The sequence below is a fragment of the Solanum pennellii genome, chromosome 3, assembly GCF_001406875.1.
Source record: "Solanum pennellii chromosome 3, SPENNV200".
NCBI lineage: Eukaryota > Viridiplantae > Streptophyta > Magnoliopsida > Solanales > Solanaceae > Solanum > Solanum pennellii.
In genome coordinates, this window is record NC_028639.1 from 58,721,774 (window position 1) to 58,735,283 (window position 13,510).

At 36.1% G+C, this 13,510-nt stretch overlaps 1 protein-coding gene across 1 annotated transcript; it reads right to left on the reverse strand.

Annotated features, from left to right (window-relative positions):
- Positions 1 to 2,976: 2,976 nt before the first annotated feature.
- LOC107012506 (RING finger and transmembrane domain-containing protein 2-like) lies at positions 2,977 to 12,006 on the reverse strand. Its single transcript, XM_015212371.2, has 8 exons — positions 11,144 to 12,006; positions 6,982 to 7,058; positions 6,681 to 6,849; positions 6,450 to 6,538; positions 6,195 to 6,359; positions 5,928 to 6,005; positions 4,440 to 4,543; positions 2,977 to 3,519 (listed from the first exon to the last, which is right to left on the reverse strand). Exons 1-8 carry the CDS (start codon positions 11,667 to 11,669, stop codon positions 3,414 to 3,416), a joined length of 1,314 nt encoding a protein of 437 aa, XP_015067857.1. The 5' UTR covers positions 11,670 to 12,006; the 3' UTR covers positions 2,977 to 3,413.
- Between the last annotated feature and the right edge of the window lie 1,504 nt (positions 12,007 to 13,510).

A 13,510-nucleotide genomic window follows, 5' to 3' on the forward strand; every position in this document is an offset into this window, starting at 1 on the left:
TCTGCAAAGCTGAAAAGGATCCTTGTTGTTACTTCAAGAAATATACTGATTCATATGTCTTTCTGCTCTTGTGTGTGGATGATATGTTGATTGCAGGATCTAGTATGAGGGAGATTAACAATATGAAGACAAGGTTGTCTGCAGCGTTTGAGATGAAAGATTTGGGTCCAGCGAAGCAGATTTTGGGGATGAAGATTTCTCGGGATAGATCTGCTGGCACTTTAAATCTATCTCAGGAGTTGTACATTGAGAAGGTGCAGAGCATATTCAGGGTTAATGATGCTAAACCCAGGACTACTCCATTGGCAAATCACTTTAAATTGTCAAAGGAGCAGTCCCCCAAGACTGTCGAGGAGCGTGATCATATGGCACTTGTTCCATATGCTTCAGCAGTTGGGAGTTTGATGTATGTTATGGTCTGCACTAGACCTGATATAGCACATGCAGTTGGAGTTGTTAGCAGGTACATGGTGAACCCTGGGAAAGACCATTGGGAAGCTGTGGAGTGGCTTTTGAGATATCTGAGAGGTACATCCAGTACTTCACTTTGTTTTGGCAAAGGCAATGTGACTCTACAGGGTTTTGTGGATGCTGATCTTGGTGGGGATGTTGACTCGAGCAAGAGTACATCCGGGTACATTTACACCATAGGTGGAACAGCAGTGAGTTGGATGTCCAGGCTTCAGAAGTGTGTTTCTCTTTCATCTACTGAAGCTGAGTATGTGGCAATAGCTGAAGCTGGGAAAGAGATGATATGGCTGGCAGATTATCTTGAGGAATTGGGCAAGAAGCAGAGCGAGAAGATTCTTTACTCAGATAGCCAGAGTGCCATACAGTTGGTGAAAAATCCAGTCTATCATTCGAAGACAAAGCACATCAGAAGGCGATACCATTTCACTCGCAGGGCAGTGGAGGATGGTGATATGTGCTTGGAATAGAGGGTGCAAAGAACCCGGCAGACATGTTGACGAAATGTGTTGATGTTGGGAAACTGGGGTTATGCAAAACCTCAGTTGGTCTTCTGTAGTTGTTGCTACAGATGTTGCGGTGCGGTAAAGATGTTGATGATGAAGAGATTTTTTTTTGAAAATGTATTTTTTGGATGACTGAATCAGTCTCCAAGTGGGAGAATTGTTAGGTTGGATGACTGTAGTTCTCCATTTATTCTCTGTAACCAAAAATACTCTGATTTATTAATATAAATATACCCCACCGCCGTGGAAGTTTACTCACGGGGTGTTACCACGAAATATTGGGTTTTCTCTTTCTCTCTCTAGATCTCTCATCTCTTTCTCTCTAAAGTTCTTGTGTTCTTTATTCATCAAGTGTGTGTGTGGATTCGATCCTAACATATAGGAGTTTGGAATATGTCCGATACATGTCATCGTTTGTCTCAATTTATACATACACCAGACATAGATACAGAGTCATTTAAATTTAATATAATTTTTAGTTATTTTACATCATTAATTATTGTGAATTATATTATCTTTTACATAATTTTAATCTCTATCTCTCGATAATCAAAGTCCATATGAATTAGCTCATGCTTAATTAGTCAAGCAGACAAACAATCATGCATCTTCTTCTTTTTTTATCTTTTTCATATTTTATTTGTATAAGTATTCCACATTTACAATTAAATATATGAAAATTGAGCCTTATCACCTACTTTACACGCACTTACATCTTGTTCGGATGATTGTTTCATATTGTATTATAATGAATCATGTCATATACATTATGTTGTATTTATTGTACTATATTATTTTGATAAATATAACATTTAGAAAGATTGTGTCATAATTTGTCTTTGAACTTTTTTTATCAAGACGTGTGAATAGTTTGATCTTGAAATAACAATGATCAATTACTCTTGATGTAAAACAAGCTCATATTTTATCTTTGTTACTGTTTCTCAAAAACTAAAAGCAATTTAAAAGACCAACATGGGTTGTGGTGCATTGGTTGGAGTGTTTCACCCTTAACCAGAGGTTTCGGGTTCGAGCCCTGGGTATAGAGAAAATCTTGTTGGGAGAGTCACCCCCGAACGGGTCCTGCAGTGCGCGATCCGGGTTTAGTCGGAGCTCCAATGTGGACGAATCTCGATTTTACTGAATCTAGATTTGTGTATCATGTCATAAGAAATTTGTTTTCATGGGCAGCTCAATTATAAAGCCACTGAAGCTAACATGTTTTCCAAGTAAATGTTTGATGTTTCTTTTCTATGCGTAGAAGCCTAAGAATTTCCTGTCTTATGCCGCTTGAGGACGAGCCGACACAGGAGGTCAAATTTTTTATTATTGTAAAAGTCATTAAATAAATCTATTTCATTTTAATTCGATCTAAAATGAAAAAAGTCACATTCTATAGTATTTGAATCTACAACATTAGATTTTGAAGACCCATGTTCTACCAAACATAATGAAATCAATTTGATGATACCTGCCATTATAACGAAGTTTGGCCATTAAAATTAGATTAGCTGATCTATACATCATCATAGAGATTTGCCCATTCACTATAGTAGAATATTAACCCTTAGAAAGAAAGACTCTTTCTTCCCCTAAGCTAACCACATTTTAGGCCCCGAAAAATTAAGCCTCAAAATTATTCAATGTTAATATGTATAGATATAAATAATGTAGTAGTTTCTTGTCAAAGCTTTTATCAATCATTATGTACATATTTTTAAAATTTTACTATTTTCTTAAAATAAAATTGATGTAATCATAATTTGAAGTAGTAGGCAACATATATGCAATGGTTACACAGTTTTTTTCTCGTCTATTTTCAACACTTGTGAAGTGTGGAAAAACTTATTAGTACTCGCTTTTGATGTGACTTGGATTTCTTAAATTCTTCGCACACATACTCAGTTTCATGTAAAAATTGAAGATTGATAGGCGTAACTGAACGAAGATTCGTAAATCGAAATGTTGTTGCAATGCACAAAACAGAGAACAACTTGTAAAATTAACTAAAAACTCCATCCCCAGACTGCTTAGTGCAATATAGAACCAACTTTATGTGTTATATAATTCAAGGCATAATGCCTTTTGGCATTTGAAAAAAAAAACAAGAGACTGAAACAAAAATTCAAGCTCTAAGGTTAAGAAAGTGTGATACTACATACAATTGCTTTCTTTCTATTTTTTTTTTTCTTTTTGGAAAGTATTACATGGACATATCTCATCTCTTCACAGTAGGGGGGAAAAAATTATGTACGATATGGGAGTAGATGTGTATATCTTCCTCAAAGAATCTGCACGAATGAAGAGCATGGCCTGTTTTTACTTTAATGCTGCATTCCAGCAGAAACCTTAACGGGGCAACCCCCAGAATCCAGTAATATCAGGTGGACAAAGATGTGGACAGATATTTACTTTGGCGTAGGATAATTAATATGTAGTCTAGAATAACTGGAAGAAAAGGCTAGTGGATCCATCACCAAACGATCTTAGATCAGCAGGTCTGACCAACGCTCTGCACAGAGGGCATGTTCTTTCTCTTTCGAACCTGATAAGAAGATGAACGAAGCTGTTCAGTAATAACGGGACACCAACTGCGGTGGCAATATGTAGATAAATAGGTTTTCTCCGCATTTATAAGATGTATTGTAGCAACCATTAAATAAAGCAAAGAAGTTGGTGAGATAAATGAAGTGGGAAGACAATAAATCAATAAATTGTTCATCTGTTTCTGCTTCATGTACAGCATCAACTTTTTTGAATGAAAAGTTTCTACTTCGTGAATCATGCATATTAATGCTGCTGTCTGTTTCACCTTTTCTTTTCTTTTTTTGGTTTACCTAGTATGCATATAGTTTGCACAATTGACAGACTACATCTGCCACTGGCAATGCCTAATGGACCAGATAAGATAGTAAGAGATAAACGATGCATTTTGAGGAGAAAAATATACTTCCAGCTTCTTAAATTATGATGGAAGGAAAGAAAAGAATTTTGCAGGTAGAGAAAAAAATAAAGTAACAAAGTACGCAGCAAGAAAGATAAAAAACATCAGCTCAAACATAAAAAACAATTAGGCCAATTACAAAAAAAAAATGCATTGCCAGGTTATCCATGATCAGCAAACATAGCAACAGTTGCATAAAACAGACCACCTTGGTTTTTTTATGCTTCCTCTTAGAATAATTTGCGTTATAGCATCAAACTTCTCTATCCAAATTTTATTCTAATAATGAATAATAAATCCCTACAGACATTTACTAATTTTTTTCGTTTAAGTTAAAAATCTTGAAAAAAAGTGAACCCCTTCAAAATTGGGACCGAGACACATAAGATAATTGACAATGTTAAAGATAAAGTCACTTCATTCTTGTTATGTTAGAAAAAACAGTATATATAAAGCACTAGGAAATGCATTTATCAAACTAGAGGGGGGTTTCCTGCAGAAAGTGCTTCAGAAATACTTACCATTCTGAGACACAGTCTTCACAGAAGAGGTGTTTGCAACGTAACAAAATTGGTGCATGCATCTTCTCCTGGCAAATAGCGCACAAATCACCAGCCGCATTCACCTGGATAAACATTTTAAAAGCTAAGATCACACAAGAGCTTTCAAGTAAAACTCAAAATCTATAAGAAAATGTATAATGGAACGGTTCTCCCCCTCCCTCTGAAAAAAAGATATCTTACTGCTCCAACTTTATCACAACCTCTACGGAAAACAAACAAATCAGCCTTCCAAGTTCCAGCTACTTTAGGGAGCTACTGATTGCAATTAACAAATTAACCCAAGGAATAGCTAGAGAAAAAGAGAGAAATCCTGAAATTTCAGCTTGAAAAAAATCCAGTATTATCCTTAAGATTACCAACTTATATTAAGCCAAAGATGGCTTTCTAAAATACTTCTAGCTGAAACTATTTATATTCTAGAGAAGTCCTAGCTTTAAATCAACAATTACTTCTGAATTTGATGATTCTAGATTTCAAATCACTCTCCACAATCTTGACTTGGATATGTAACGAGGACAAAATCCAGAAATATGATCCTACTAACATAATTAAAGCACGAGCCCTCTACACAACAAAATGTTAACATCTTTGCTTTGGCGTGCCCTGCTTGTTTGGATGCATGAACTAGGGATGGAATGGTCATTTCAGTGTTGAAACAATTTCATCTACTTGTAGATTCACGGTTAACTTTCCTTAGCGTAAAGCCAAATCAAATAAGAATATGCACCATTTTATAATCATCAGATACTCCCTCTATTTCAATTTATTTGACATTAGTTTGAATCGGCACGGAGTCAAAGAAAAAAATTGAAGACTTTTGAAACTTGTTGTATTCAACATGCCATATCATTTGTGTTGCTACGAACTTTTAAAACTAGCGGCCAGACATGCCATAACATTTGTCTGGATATGAAAAGTTCTCATAAAGTGTAAAGTTAATTCTTTTAGGTATAGAAATAGGTCGTTCTTTTTGGAACAGATTAATAAGGAAATAGTGTCAGATAAGCTAGAACAGATGGAATAAATTGTATATTGCTCCTTTGTTAACACAAAGCTTGTCGACACACTGTTGTGTGCATGTGTAAGGCCAACAAAGAAGAGATTTAGAACGTATTTTAGCGTTTGTAACACTACTTCAATTTTATCAAGTTGGACGCACTTGGAAAAACTGATAAAAAGCATAAACTGGTCAATCATTAAAGTAATAGAATTGTTCCAGCACTCTACTGGAAGCCATGGGAAGTTGAAGGAAAATGACAATAGCACTTCTTATCAAACCACAGAAGAACGAAAAGAATAACAACCCTCGAACAAAACCCCATCATTCTCCAATTACATTTCCAACAAGTAAAGCTTTCAAAGTACTGACACCTCCTTGTTGTAAATATCATTGATCCCAAGAATAAGTATTAACAAGTAGGGAGCAAAAAAGTAACGACATTATACCTGCTCAGGTGTGGCATGAGACCCATAATGGACTTCCTTTTTTGACAATGCCTTCAAAGCAGTATAGAATGATTTTACCTAAACAACATAAACTGTCTAGTGAGTACAAAGGAGATCAGGAAGAACCAATGGCATAACATATTTTAGAAAAACACAGAATATTGAGGTAGTGTGGGAAGAGGGGAGGTTTCTCATGAAAAACTTGATATCATTAAGGAAAAATAAAAGTTGTTCAGCAGAATAAGATTAGTTCTAGAAAGACCTTACCTTCTCAACAATTGAGGTAAGCTTAAACGTTAAGTACAATCCCGTTGTCAGTGATGAGAAAAGGCTTCCGTATTCTTTATTGAGAAAGAATCTATACCACACAGGAGTTGGTAACAAAGCACGGTATAACAACAGCATGTACTCCACCAGAGTCAGGATTTGACCCTACAAGACAACAGAGTTCAATTTTCTTGCAAAAGTAAAAGGGAGAAAAATCACTAAATTAACCACATAAGAAACTGCTTTACACTCTACCTGTCTACGAAAGTTGTGGCCCCTGCCATTCTTGTAATACATAAGCAGCACCAACTTCAAAGCCATTGCTGCCTGCCGCACCATGGTATCTTGAAACCACAATAAATGACGATCAATTCTTTCTGAGACTTTAATGTAACAGCTTTATACTCCCGAGGAAAGGATACAGCATGTATATTGCATATAATACGTGAACAACAGGAGAAGCACTAGGCAGGTAAAGAACCATACCATTTACCAGGATGATGAAAATAGCATGCCAGAAAGGTGGGATAACCTTCGGAGGAACCATTAGTAATGGATAGAAAAGGTCATCATTGTGATACCACCAGTAGATTCCAATAACATGTATCACAAAAACCACAAAATAACCAACAAGGACATCTATTTTTCTCTCTCCCTGCAAAATTCAGAATTAATTATGGCAGGATTCTCAGTGTTCCTTAATCTTTCTATTGAATATAGACGAAAATGAATGTTACAATAGAAAGTAAACAAACTACAATTCAGCAAATGGAGCGTATTATTGCACCTTTAAAGCTGTCTGCTTCCGAAGAATGTCATTTGACTTGAACATGACAGCAGTTATCCAAATTGTGACAAAGAAACCTGCACTCCAAGATTACAAAAATAAGGAAGAATGTGATTTGGCATAAATGAAAGTTCGCATGATATACATGTTTTTACAACTCCAAAAACAGAAGCAGAATACATGAATCTGAAACAGGTAGATTAAGACAGGAACACTTGCACCCAATTGAAAAAGCAATCCCAAGTCTTCACATGAAAATAGATAATCAAGAATTGCTTGGAAATATTTGCATCAGTGCAATTTGGGTTAACCTAATACAGTCGCCTTTTTCTTCTCTTAGAGATGGTGCTTAACTTAGAGATATCCCAAGGAACAGAAAATGAAAAGAACCAAGCTTATCGGGCATGAGTCAATTTAAATTGCCAATCATAATGCATTCTCCATGTAACAAAGGCAACAAGTGGCCCATCTATCTTGTTCTTATCTGATAAACTAAGCATTTATCAAACTGCCACCCCAATTAAAATGCCTATTTCTTTTAAAAGTTCTGTAAGATTCATTTGGTTTCAAATGCGTCAGTCTGGGGAAAGTACCACCGGCAACTCTAGTAAATCTTGTTACATAGCAAAAACTAAATATATGCTGTTAAACATCTCAGGAGGTGGTTTAGTGAAAAACTAAGCATACAGAAGGAGAAAGACAAAGGGTAAGTTACACTCTCAAAGTCCTTATATTTCAAAAGGCATCAGCTAAACAAGCTTCAGCTATGCAGCAGTTCTTATTCTCTCTATTTATATGGAAAGGCAGAGGCTTTAACGCTCCCTGATTTAATATCAGTAAACTGGCTGCAACGGGATTCATATGACAATCCTAAATGCAAACAAATGACAACTAAAAGGCCCATACCTTTCCGTGTACATATATGAGCTAATTTATTTCTGTATTACTTTATAGTACTATTCAAGAACCACAGAAACCCCAAAACACTGAAAGCAGCACAATTTCCCGAAATGAGTATGCGTGGTCATTAAACAAATATTACAACTTTCACTATCAAAATCCTTTCATACTCAACAACTTCTCAAAAAAAAAAAAAAGCATATAAGTTCCTAACTAATTTCATGAAGCACGTTTGAGGGAGGAATTGAATGCGATTCTGGGAGGTACTCCGTGCACCGATAAGGTTTTCATTGGCAGAGATTTCAATGGCCATATTGAGGAAAGTTCTAATTATTTTGACGATGTGCACGTCAGCAGTGGTATTGCAGTTAGAAACTATGATGGAACCTTGCTAGAGCTTTTGAGTAGGTAATTGCTAATTCGTGCTTTCTGAAGAAGGATGATCACTTATGATTGCTAAGACTTGCTTTGGTAATTGCTAATTGCTAAGACTCTGATAGACAGACTACTTGCTTACGAGGAAAGGCAACAAAAGGTTTTTGTTAGGATTGCAAAGTTATTCCGAGTGAGAATCTTTCTACTCAACATAAGCTCCTGATGATGGACTTGGAGATTAAGCGAGGGAGGAGGAAGAAGTTATATGTCCGACCTATGATTAAATTGGGGGGTGGGGGGGTTGACACCTAACCTCTCCCGCGTAATTGTGGCAAAGTTGACGGCGTTGGGAGCTTAGAGGAGTAGTGAGGATGCAGGAAGTATGTGGGAAAAGACGGTCAGTTGGTTGCATTAGAGAAAAGCTAGAGAGGTTCTAGGGGTGTGGAAAGGTAACTTTGGTGGATACCAAAGGGATTGGTGGTGGAATGGAGAAGTTCAAAGGCAAAGTGAAGCAAAAAAGGTTGTGTATACAAAGTGGGTGGCCTGCATGGATGAAAACAAGGAGCATGCGAATGGGGAAATTTATAAGGTGGCAAGGACGGAGGCTAAATTAGTGGTTACAGCTGCTAAGACGGTAGCTTTTGAGATACTGTATATTGAACTAGGAGATATAGGCGGAGATAAGAAGATGTACATGCTTGCGAAGGCGAGGGAGAGTGAGGCCCAAGACTTGGATCAACCGAGGTGTATAAAGGACAAAGACGACAAGGTGTTAGCAGAGGAGACCCTCGTTAAGCAAAGATAGCAAGCGTACTTTCATAGACTTTTGAACGAAGAAGGGGACAGAGACATTATGATGGGTGAATTGGAGCATTCTGATAGACTTGGGGACTTTGGGTATTGTAGGCGTATTAAGGTTGAGGAAGTGAAGTGTGCTATTAGTACAATAAGCAAGGAAAGGCGACGATGAGATCCCTATGGAGTTTTGGAAGAGCACGGATAGAGCAGATAGTGGCTAACTAGCTTGTTCAATGTTATTTTTCAGACAACTAAGATGCCCAAGGAACAGAGGTGTAGTATAATGATTCTGTTGAACAAGAACGAGGGTGATATCCAAAATTGCAACAACTAAAAAGGTATTAAGTTGTTACCCACACTATGAAACTTAAGGAGAGACTGGTGGAGATGAGAGTGAGAAGGGGTGTGTCTATTTCTGAGAATTAGTTTGGATTCATCACAGGTGATCGACCACATAAGCTATCCATCTTACAAGGAGACTGATGGAAAAAATATCGAGAAAGGAAGAGGGACTTACATCTGGTGTTCATTGACCTTGAAAATGCCTATGATAAGGTGCCGAGGAAAGTCTTGTAGCGATGCTTGGAGGCAAGAGGTGTACCGCGGGTAAGAACGGTGAGAGGAGACTTGGAGCACTTTCATGTGGAGATGAGGCTACACCAGGGGTTGGCTCTTAGACTGTTTCTATTTGCCTTGGTAATGGATGTATTGACGTGAGACACTCAAGATAAGGTGTCGTGATGTTTGTTATTTGTGGATAACATAGTAATGATTGATGAGACATGCAACGGAGTGAATGCTAAGTTAGAGGCGTGGAGACAAACTGTGGAGGCTAAAGGGTTCAGGTTGAGCAAGAAAAGACGGACTATGTGGTGGCTAGACCGACTCTGTTTTATTGGGTGGAGTGTTGGTCAGTTAAGAACTCTCATGTCCAGAAGATGCATGTTGCGGAAATGAAGAAATTGAGGTGGATGTGTGGTCACACTAGGAGTGATTAGCTTAGAAATGAGGATATCCACAATAAGGTGGGTGTGGCCTCCGTGTTGGAAACGATGACAAAAGCGAGACTGCGATGTTTTGGACATGTAAAGAGGATATGCATTAGACGCACCAGTGAGGAGGTATGGCAGGATGGCTCTAGAGGGCACAAGGAGAAGCAGATGTAGGCCGAAAAAGTATTGAGGAGAGGTGATAAGACAGGACATGACGTAGTTTTTAGGTTACTGAGGACATGACGCATTTTCAGGTTACTGAGGACATAATGCTAGATAGAAGGGTGTGAGCACTCGCATTAGGGTAGAAGAATAGTAGGTAGCATAGTGTCTTACTTTGGACGACTGGAGTTTGCAATGGTACTAGTGTATAATTGTAGGTCTTCTTATTTTAACTTGTATCGTTGTTGTTTATGGTGTTTCGATTATCACATTATTTTGCTATATTCTCTACATTGTCTCCATTGTCTCCTTTTTGTTTATACTGGAATTTGTTGCACTTGAGCCAAGTGTCATTCAGAAACATCCTCTCGATATCCACGAGGTAGTGGTAAGGTCTCGTATATTCTATCCTCCCCAGCCCTTACTTGTGGGGCTTCACTGGGTATTTTGTTTTTGTTGTTTCATTTCTTTATCCTGGAAACAGTCCCAGTCCTAGAATCAATAGCTTAATATATTGCAATTGTTAGTACATAGAAACACCAAAAAACAATTAAAGAAAAAATATCAAATAAAGGCTTCTGTAACACCAAGACCTGATATGAGGATAGCAAAGCAGCCAATAAATGGCAGTATTGAGCTAAGTCCCAACCTTCATTTGCACTCAAACCTTGTAAATGCTGAGACCAATAATGTACATAACGTCCATATACAGATTTAATTTTTCATACATTAATATTGAAGTTACTAATGTTACATAAGGTTACTCAGTTTGCTTGTTCAATGTGTGTGTATTCCTTCTTATCTGCCACAGCATACACAGATATACAAGAATATGATTGCATATCACCCAAAAAACTGCATCTACACCTAAATATTGTACATTACACAGATTGCTGATAGCCACAATTTCTTTGAGAGGGGAAAAGAAAATGTACCTTGCAAATGCTGGCGTATGAAAACAAACAAGAGAAGAAGGGAAAATGGAAGAATCTGCTCAATCCACCTAGCAACTTGCTGTATATCAAATCTTTGGTACGACGAATCCCTACTAGCATTACCAGCATCATCATCAGCCACCATAGACGACGCGTCCACACCAGAACCCCTTTCCTCAACAGCACCCCCTTCCTCACCATCCATCACCGACCCATCATCTTCATCCTCACCCCCTATCCCTTGATTCTCCCCAGCACCAATTATCCTAATTGAAACCTCCCCACTGCTACTATTACCTCCACCAACATTGCTACTGGATTCAGCCTCGTTAGTAACAGTATCATCAACTACAAGAGGGTCCGTTTCTGGGTTATCGGGTCGAACCGTAAAGAGTCCGGAATACTCAAGCAAAGTGGAAACAGGGGATTGGAAGAACCGAAGCGGTGTGAATTGTACTCCAAAAGCCGTCAAATTGGAACTTGTAGGAGATGAAAGAGAACCATTTGCATTCTCAGAAGTATCCATCAAAAGGGTCAGTCGGTGTTACAGAGATAGATGATTATGTAATTTGTACTGATCCAAGAATGGCTTTATGGGGTATTACTTGAAGATGAAGAATAGGGTATTTGACACAAGAATCTTAAGAAATGTTCAAATTGTAAGAGAAGTCAGATGAGTGAGAAATTTTGATATAAAAATACTATTAAATCTAATAAAAGTAAAGAAAATTAATGTTCAGATACTGACAGAAGAATAAAAATATCAGAGAAAGATGTAAAAGAACAGAGCTTTTTAGCAGAAGAGAGTTATAGAGAGAAGGGTTTTAGGGAAGATGAAGCATTAAACATTAACGTGTAACGTAATTTTTCTTCCTTTTTTGGAGACAAATATCTTCAAACATAACATAAATTATTACACTTATCCGTTCATTTTTAATTATCATGTTTTCTATTTTTAGTTAAAATTAATATAATTTATTTTTTATTATATTAATATAAAAAAATTATAATTTATAATATTTTTTTAAAAACTTTTAATAGTTAAATTTTTTTATTTAAAATATCAAAGTAATATAATCTAATTTAACTTTAAATATTAATTAAATTAACTTTTAAAAACGTAATAAGACAATCAAAAGTAGATAGAGATAGTATTTTTCTTATTAAAATTAGATGCAATATCTTGCAAGAAATACGTTCTAAAGTTTTGTAGGAGAATGGTGCTATCTAAACTCTTATAGGAATATGAAGCTTTAAATAAAAAATTAAAAAGGTATTTAAAATATCTCTAAATTTGGTGAAAATTTGAAGTATATCTCACTCTTGTAACAAGATTGTGAATGTATTTAAATTTAGTTAATTAAACTAAAAAATATTTTCAAAATTGTCATTATTCGAATGAAACTAAAATTTCGCATTAAATTTAAGAATATTTTGAAAACTGATTTTTTTGTTTATGATAAAGTGCAAAGTGTGTGGGCGTTGAATAAGAGTTACATATTTGCTTGCGTAAGCGGTCCGTTTGGAAAAATTCTCATACGCGGCGTAGAAATATAATATGATAAAAGAAAGGTGTACATCATGTAACAACTTGCTTTGTTATTACATCAATAAATTCAGGGCATTAATACTTGTTTAACTCTTACAATTTGAGTTTAAATGCTTCAACTAATGAAGAAATGTTTAAAAAGGGAAAAGTTTAAATTTATTGCTTAGTCGTGCAAAATTATCTAATTTGTATCATTTGTTAATGCTCCCTCTGTTCCATATTAACTTAAGTTTTGAGGTGTTTCATACCCTGTAAGAAAAATAGATTAAGACATAAATTGAATATAATTTTTGTTTACATCCCTACTCTGTCGAAATAGGGCGAAACGTCGCGGCAACTCGAAAATAATTTAATTGATTCAATTTTAACAAAGTTTTAAAAATAAACGAGTTTTAAAAAAAAGAGTCGCCACCTAATTTTTAGGAAAAATAGGAAACCAATTATCAATCTACGAAACCAATTCGATTCTAGGTAAGGGGTTTAAATTATTCCGAAGGGAAGGGGTTAGGCACCCTTCGGAATCCACAATTGTGGTTCCCGACTGAATTCATTTTTTTCAAATTGAGGAAGAATATAAAATAATGTACAGATATAATAAACATGTAATATACACAGCAAAATAAAATAATAATCGGCCTAAGGTTTGCCTAACGTCAATATCCACAAAATAATGAATGAAATATAATTCGAACTTTTTCGAATAATTTCAAGGAGAAGCACCTCCGGGTACCTGTAAAGACACTTAGTAAAAGAGTTAGTGCCAAAGTAATATAAATAAAAATAAATAACTCAAATAATAACTAAAAATAAAAATCCGT

Bases quoted from the DNA above. Each gene is read 5' to 3' on its own strand.
- LOC107012506 (XM_015212371.2), bottom strand. From the start codon at position 11,669: ATGGATACTTCTGAGAATGCAAATGGTTCTCTTTCATCTCCTACAAGT. The intron at 6,360-6,449 runs GTAGAGTGTAAA...GTTGTCTTGTAG, and splicing joins GCCACAACTTTCGTAGACAG to GGTCAAATCCTGACTCTGGT. The intron at 3,520-4,439 runs GTAAGTATTTCT...TCTTCTTATCAG, and splicing joins GAAGACTGTGTCTCAGAATG to GTTCGAAAGAGAAAGAACAT.